Consider the following 7,480-nt stretch of genomic DNA (forward strand, 5'->3'; position numbering starts at 1 on the left):
CTAAAATACATCTAGATACATCATCTTTTATTCATTTTGGTGACAAGTATTTCTGAACGGAGGGAGTATATTGCTGCAGCATGTGGCAGGCGCCTCCGCAGGCTCAAGCCAAACTCCTCCATTGGTCGCCGCCGACGGTCTCTTCTTGCTTCATTTCCCCGGCTCTTCTGTTTCGTTATGGCCACCTTGTCTGTTTCGTTATGGGATTTGGTTTGTGCTGTAGTGTGCCCCCCCCCCCCCCCCCCCCCCTCCCCCCCGCGGCGGAAATGTCTGAACCTTTCTTGGTTTAACAGGAAGCAGAAGTAAATCGTGGCAATTCGATTTAGGAGCTGGTCAGTGCATGTCTCTGATGCGTGCACTCTGTATGTCTCTTATTTCCAGGATGAAAAGTACTACTGCATGTCTCCGTGGTATTTCAAAAAAAAATTGACCAGAGTGGGATTTGAACCCACGCCCTTTCGGACCAGAGCCTTAATCTGGCGCCTTAGACCAACTCGGCCATCTGATCATTTTTGCTTAATTTCCACGTTTATTGTATTTGAGCTTAATAGATACAGTTAACCATTAGTAATATCAGTGGGGACCTTCTATTTGCATTTTATCTTATCGTACAATTCCTAGCTTCAACGAGATTTTGTATTCACTATAACTTTTTACCGCTTCAAAAAAGTGAGTTTGATGTGCTGTTGCTATCGTGTAAATTTGATCTGGTTACCATCATTATGAATTAACAATACTACAAATGCCTGAGACCAGATTACAGAAGTTCTTCTGGAGGAGGGTCCGTCGTTCTTGATGATTGTAACTTCATGAGTCAGTGCAGCTCGACAGTTTTGACATTGACAGAACTCTGCATTTGGTAGTATGTGCTACTGATATGTTTTTTCTTTCTTCCTTTTTTTCTCCAAACAAATATGCACAATTTGGCAATCATGTTTACCAATGAGTAGATACCACCTGATGGAGAATTTCCAGCGATGAACTACCAGATGGCTCAAGAATTTAAGCCACCCTTCCGCGTTACTGCACTAATTGAAGAAGCTGGCCCATCTAGGGTAAGGTATTTTGTGTTTTTGAGGTGCTGGTAAAATTAATATTTCGAACACCTTCTAGCATGGCCTGTCTATGCTCTTCTTGACCATCACACTATGTTTTTGTGACACGCATCTTTATGAACACAGGAAACCTCACAAAAGAAGCCGGACCAGTAAACATGAACTTCACTTTACCTATGTACAATGCTTCAAATTTTTTTTTTGTTTACGAATAATGCTTCAAAGTTACAGGTAAGACCATCTGCTGCCATCTCCCTCAAAAAAGAAAATTCCTCTTCATCTGGTAATTACGAACTGAAACTGTCTCACTTAGGAAATACTCCCTCCGCCCAAAAAAACTTGTCATCAAAATGGATAAAATGGGGTGTATCTAGAACTAAAATACATCTAGGTACATCCTTTTTTATTCATTTTGATGACAAGTATTTCCGGACGGAGGGAGTACTAGCATGGAAGATGAATCATATGATGGAATGCACCGGCTGCTTTATACTCCCTCCATTTCTAAGCATAAGCCTTTTTAGAGATTTCAATACAGGTTACATACGGATATATATAAACGTATTTAGGAGTGTAGGTTCACTCATTATACTCCCTCCATTTCTAAATAAAAGCATTTTTAGAGATTTCAATACAGGCTACATACGGATGTATATAGACATATTTTAGAGTGTAGGTTCACTTATTTTGCTCCATGTGTAGTCCATATTGGAATCTCTAAAAAGGCTTATATTTAGGGACAGATGGAGTATTTCTATTGGTGATGCCGAATGAGAACCCAAAATGAGGATTTTAGGACAGTGAGGATTTTAGGACAGTGGCAATCTTGTTTGAAGCTGCATTCTTTTAGATGCGTACGTACAAAGCTACCATGTGCTCAACATTGCCACTCATCAGCATGTAATTATGGGACAACCATTGCGGACGTACAAAGCTACCATGTGCTCAACATTTGCCACTCAGCATGTTTCAAGAAAAGGAACATCATATGAACACGAATCCAAACGAGTAATGACTGTACATCCTTGGGAGTAATGAACGAACAATCGCTTCTGCCATCACTACTGCAAGAGCCACATCAAAAGGCATTTTGTTCTGGGGCTATAGCAGAGTGAGGATGACGATGGGCTTCAACTGATCATGACATTATGCTAAAGTGCGTATACACAGAGACCAACGACATCAGCCAGCGTCCTCAAATGCTTTGTGCTTCTCAAAATCGAATATACCAGAGTTTTCAGTCATGGTGCTAAATCTTCGCATATGTGTCGGTGCGTGCCCTCAGAGCCTCAGTGCGCCTACTCTTTCCCATTTCTTCTACCAACCAGTCGATACCCAGTTTGATCCCCGTCCTGCCATAAAAAGGTCATTAAGAAAGAGAGGTCTGCACAACTTTCTTCATGTCCACCTTCCAAGTGGCTAGTTCAATGTATCCTTGACTATCATATATTCATAGAAGAAAAATATATTAAGCAATGTATAGTTAAAATAGAATGAGTTAAGCAATGTGGTTGCTAGCCTAAACTGAATCATTGAAAGTCCATCTTGATAAGAAATTAGTAGAAATATTCATAATAATGGATCATCCTTCAGTATGAAGCAAATAAGTTTGGCAACTGAAGGAATTGCTCTACTTACCCATCATATGCAGATCCCGCAACAAACATATATGGCCTCTCATCAAACTCTTTAAGGTGAAGATGTCTGTCCAATTCTTCTTCTGTGACAGCTGCTGGTAAATCCTGTTGAGAGGAGCATCCAAACATGAAAAATATAAGAGGCAAGAGGAAAATGGCTAAAGCAACATATCAAGATGAAATGAACTTGCAGGGGACTAAATGAATAATATGGACAGCTATTTTTTTCTGCAGCGTCTCTCTCATCTTCAAAATGTTACGAATACCGAGTGCGATAATGCGTCAATTCTTGAACAACTTCAATTATGCGCAAGCACATGGTTAAAGCATGTTCCACCTCTTCCATGCTCTGAGCTCTACATATGATGCATATTCATGGCCTAGGGAGCATGGAAACTGGTATCCTCTGACACTTAAACAGCTGCGGATTCGTTTACAGTTACAACTACTGTGCATTGTATGCACATGAAAAAGAATTTTCCCAGAAGTGCCAATTTTCATCCAAGTAATTGCAGTTTTCAGTTCAGAGTGAATGCATTGAGTTTTGTAAGGTAATTTAGGGTGCGTTTGGTTTCCTTGCCCTGACGGGCCATAGCCTAGCTAGCCCAGCTAGCGCAAGTCAGCTTTGTTGACTTTGCCTGGTTGCACGATTTGGCTCGGAGTAGTTTTTTTTGCGTGGTGTGTCTTGCTGTTGAGAGTGATCCAAATTGGCTCTCCCAAGCTGGCGAGGATTTCATTGCCCCGTGAGGCTAACTTGCCGTCAAAAGCGATAATTTATGGGCTATACCAAACGCGTTCCCTAGCCTGGCAAGGCTATAACTGATTTTGCCTAGGATCCAAATGAACCCTTAAGTATGGTGTATATTACTCAACCTGTTTGTTGGCGAATACGAGTAGTGGTGCCTCTTGCAGATCCTCATGACGAAGCACTTTCTCTGCAACAAAAATGTTTGAGATCCTAACTTTTCCAATCCTTGACAGACTTCACTAGAACATACAGTTAACAGCACAAGTTACACAAATGTTTTGTGACGAAAGAAATGGAAGCAACTTACCAAGAGCAGATTTGGCATCTTCAAATGTTGATGCGGAGGCAGAGTCGATAACGTATACTATAGCATGAGCCTCATCATAATATTTCTCCCATATAGTTCTTAGGCCAGGCTGTCAAAAACATGTAGTTAGCATTTGAATTTGCAATGTCTAGAAAAAGAATGCTATCTAAATTGTAGTCTTTGTGAAATTATGGAATGAAGTTTATGTTTGCCTGTTAGCTTTCACAAAGTAAAGGTCATAACTACAGTCTAGTATGCTTCCTTAAGCAAAACTTAAACCACATAATGGGAAAGGTCTAACTTGTCAATTATCAGTAGTACCAAAGCTTGTGTTCTTAAAAGGCTGAAAGTACATCAGACAGCAGGAGCAGTAAGAGAGAAACTTCCGCAAAAATATTAGGTACATGATCACGAACGTAGACCAGGATCTCTGTAATATCAAAGTATAAGGTCTTACTAAGATAAGCATTTGCTTCAGTTTTGCCATAAACATGAAAAAACTTATAAACATGATGGTTACATGCCTTCCGTATAAGCATCAACTCTAATGTTCTAATAATTTGCATGTCCTGAGGATTCTAAAAAGGGATGAAAACTGGCCTACACTTGTCATTTATCTAATCCAGGTACTTTGGTTGCAAAATGAAGCGTGTATTCTATCTCCAGGTATTAAAGTAAGATCATGAAAAAAATAAAGTACAAATGCATTTGATCTGAACGTCAATTAGTTCCTTTTTTCCTTACACGGGAATGGGATCTTTATTGCTCAGTTAAAGGTTTAGAAAGCAGTGAAACACAATCCATTAACCAGTGCGACCCGGTTCTAGCAAAATTAGATACCACATGTGCAGCTCTACCATGGTTACGATTAATTTTCTTAAGCAAGAATCTCGATTTCCAGATTTCATCATTTTGATCTCCATTAATGAAAATGGAGATCGGAGAAATGAGCAAATATGAACCTATCTTTGATGAAATGAAAATAGTCCTGGATGATGAATGGAGAAATTTAATTGAAGAGCTTGTCAACCAGAAATTTTGGCCAATAGCACAAGAAACCATACCTGACCTCCCAGATCCCAGAAAACAAGTTTTACATTTGCATCTTCAATACGTCCAATATTAAGCCCCACAGTTGGACCAATACGATCATGTGGAAGACCTTCTCCTTTCAAATAGATTGACTTCAACTTTTCTAGCAAGGTCTACATAGTCATTATTAGAAGCACATCAAGTTTTGATACGAATACAATTATACAAACAAACCCAATCTTCAACACATAAGGGAGATAGTTGACTCAATACTTCATACATGTAAACACAAGTTTGAGATGGATTACCGTCTTCCCAGCCTTATCGACTCCAAGGATGAGCACACGGAACTCTGTCTTGCTGAACACATGGTTCCATAGACCATGTAACAAGGAGAACATTGCTGGTATTCCCCTCTTCTCAATCAGCTACCAGCTTACAGTGCAGATGACCCCTGAAACTGAAAAGTCAACCTCATGTTACAAACATATGGCTTGAGGGATGATCGAACATATGAAACTGAATCAAATAAACACTGGACAATGAGCAGGCTCCGGCTTGCAAAGTTCCAATGGTCACCGGCTCCAGCACAGTATCACCAACGCGATTCCCTGCCCGCCGCACTTGCAAAGCATGATATTCGCAAACTACACATTTCCAAACAGCGGATCCATCCAGACCATCTACCAACACCGTCTTGGGTATCAAACTGAATAAACGGCACCAATTCGGCCCAAGCGGAACCGATTGGACGCGGCTTCACCGATAGAGATCTCAACACCGATCCTACTACGTCCTTCCCCTCCCAGATCCCAATTCCGCCAAGGGGCGGGATCGGACTCAAAATTCCCGTGAATCCGAGCCACTGTCTCTGCAATTTACTAAGGCGTGTAGAAACCACCACGAAGAAGGCACAAGAAGCCGCGGCGGGATGGGCAGGATCTCTTCGGGCGAGCAAATTCCCCCTGTGAGATCTGAGAGAAGAGAGCAGGTGAGACGGAGGGAGAGGATCGCACCTTGCCGGCCGCCGCGCGGATCTGTAGGGAGACTGGGCGCGCTCGCGGTCACGCTCGCCGTCGCCGCCGCGTCGTTGGTCCTGGCTGCTGAGTTTTTCCTCTCTTTTTTTCGAGACAAGGTCCTGGCTGCCGAGTGCACTGCGCTCCGAATTGCGGAGAGCCTGGAGACGAAGAGGAAGCAGAAGAAAACGTGGGCCGGGGTTACAGGTCTCATGACTCCGCATTTGTTGGGCCGGCTGAGTTCATCCGTTGGACCTAAGGCACTCTGTGTTTGCAGCCCACGTGACTTTGGGGACGATGTTAACCCTCCAATGCTGTGGGAACACCCCCTCAGGAAAAAAAACTGTGTTGTGAGAACAAGTCGCGTTCTCGGCTCCAGAGGCCAGTCAAGATCAAGTCGTCGCAGACGTTCAAAGCCTAAGGGCGTATTTGGATTTTTGTATTGCACCTGGCTCGCACTCATCATACAATTATCTCGTTGTTTGGTATGATGCATGTCTAGCTGGGTCTGGCCCGACGGATGCAAAATGGCCCCCTGCCAGGCTGAGCTGAACCGCAAGTTTCGGCCGTTTCCGCAAGCCAGCACCCACGCCTGCACCCACGCAAGCAAGAGGACTAGGGTTTCCCTCCCCGTCGATTCACACCCTCATTTGTGTCGCTCTCCCCTTACTCGTCTCCTCTCTCCTGCAACACGGATCTTGCTACCCCGACGCCTTCGAGCACACTATCGGTGCGCATCCTCACCGCTGCAAAGGTAGCACTCTCCTCCTCCAGTTCCTCTTCCATTTGTCCCCATCTTTCTCGGACCCCTCTCTGTCGCTCCCGCTGCTTCTTCCATGCGGATGGGTAAGAAGGCGGCGAGGCAGGGGGCTGCCATTAGTGCGGACGGGGAGACGATCAAAGATGAGATCCCCCTGCTCGCAGTTTGGTCAGAGCCGAGCTCCTGTCCATGGCCCCCGTGGCCATGGAAGCTGCTCCCCTCGCTCCTATACATGGGCGAGCACACACAACACTCACGTGCATTCACCCCTGACTCACGCGCACACGCATGCCTCACATGCACACATCTGTCCTGGACCTCCTTATTGGAAATATGCCCTAGAGACAATAATATTGTATTACTATATTTTCATATTCATAATTAAGTGTGTATATTTCATGCTATACCTGCCATGATTTTGGAATATGCAATTCAATGGAAAACTCATTTGCTTGTGTGAAATGATAATGATAAAATAAAGGTTCCTAGTCTCGCATCTAAGACTAGCTCAAGTGTTGTTGGTGATCACCGGATCTTAGGATATCGTTAAGTGTAGCGATAGTGCAAAAACAACATTGAGCTTATGACATTGGAAGAACGATCATATAAATTGACCCAAACTTGTTCATTATGAATTGAGATAATATCGTATGTGATCAATTGTAATAACATAGAGTGTTAACATGTGATTTGCTACATAGATCATGAGAGTATTGTAGTCACTTCTTACCATACGGTGGGCTTTGGGGTTGCTCAAACCTCACCTATAACACGGTGATCATAATGACAACTTATATGTTCATCGAAAAGTTTGGCAAGGGACTAGATAGCTCGAGAGTGGGATTTGATGCTCCGGTGATGAAGAGATATTCTTAGGGCCCTCTCGATGTTACGGCATCAATCATCATCTGTCCAAACACAGGTG

The 7,480-nt window shown here is 43.2% G+C and overlaps 1 protein-coding gene and 1 non-coding gene across 3 annotated transcripts; both read right to left on the reverse strand.

Moving 5' to 3' along the window:
* Positions 1 to 427: 427 nt before the first annotated feature.
* On the reverse strand, positions 428 to 508 carry TRNAL-AAG (transfer RNA leucine (anticodon AAG)). The gene has a single exon. It is a non-coding gene; the product is annotated as a tRNA-Leu (tRNA).
* Positions 509 to 1,929: 1,421 nt separating this feature from the next.
* LOC123189451 (ADP-ribosylation factor-like protein 1) lies at positions 1,930 to 6,016 on the reverse strand. 2 transcript variants are annotated; one of them, XM_044601873.1, is made up of 7 exons: positions 5,796 to 6,016; positions 5,088 to 5,239; positions 4,812 to 4,952; positions 3,748 to 3,856; positions 3,566 to 3,627; positions 2,694 to 2,797; positions 1,930 to 2,407 (listed from the first exon to the last, which is right to left on the reverse strand). In XM_044601873.1, the coding sequence occupies exons 2-7, from the start codon at positions 5,178 to 5,180 to the stop codon at positions 2,305 to 2,307; spliced, it is 612 nt and encodes a 203-aa protein (XP_044457808.1). In that variant the 5' UTR covers positions 5,181 to 5,239; positions 5,796 to 6,016; the 3' UTR covers positions 1,930 to 2,304. The 2 variants fall into 2 exon arrangements, with proteins under 2 accessions (XP_044457808.1, XP_044457817.1); XM_044601882.1 differs by having other exon boundaries at positions 5,088 to 5,233; positions 5,796 to 5,954.
* Between the last annotated feature and the right edge of the window lie 1,464 nt (positions 6,017 to 7,480).

Source organism: Triticum aestivum, chromosome 1A (genome assembly GCF_018294505.1).
Source record: "Triticum aestivum cultivar Chinese Spring chromosome 1A, IWGSC CS RefSeq v2.1, whole genome shotgun sequence".
In the NCBI taxonomy this organism is placed as follows: domain Eukaryota; kingdom Viridiplantae; phylum Streptophyta; class Magnoliopsida; order Poales; family Poaceae; genus Triticum; species Triticum aestivum.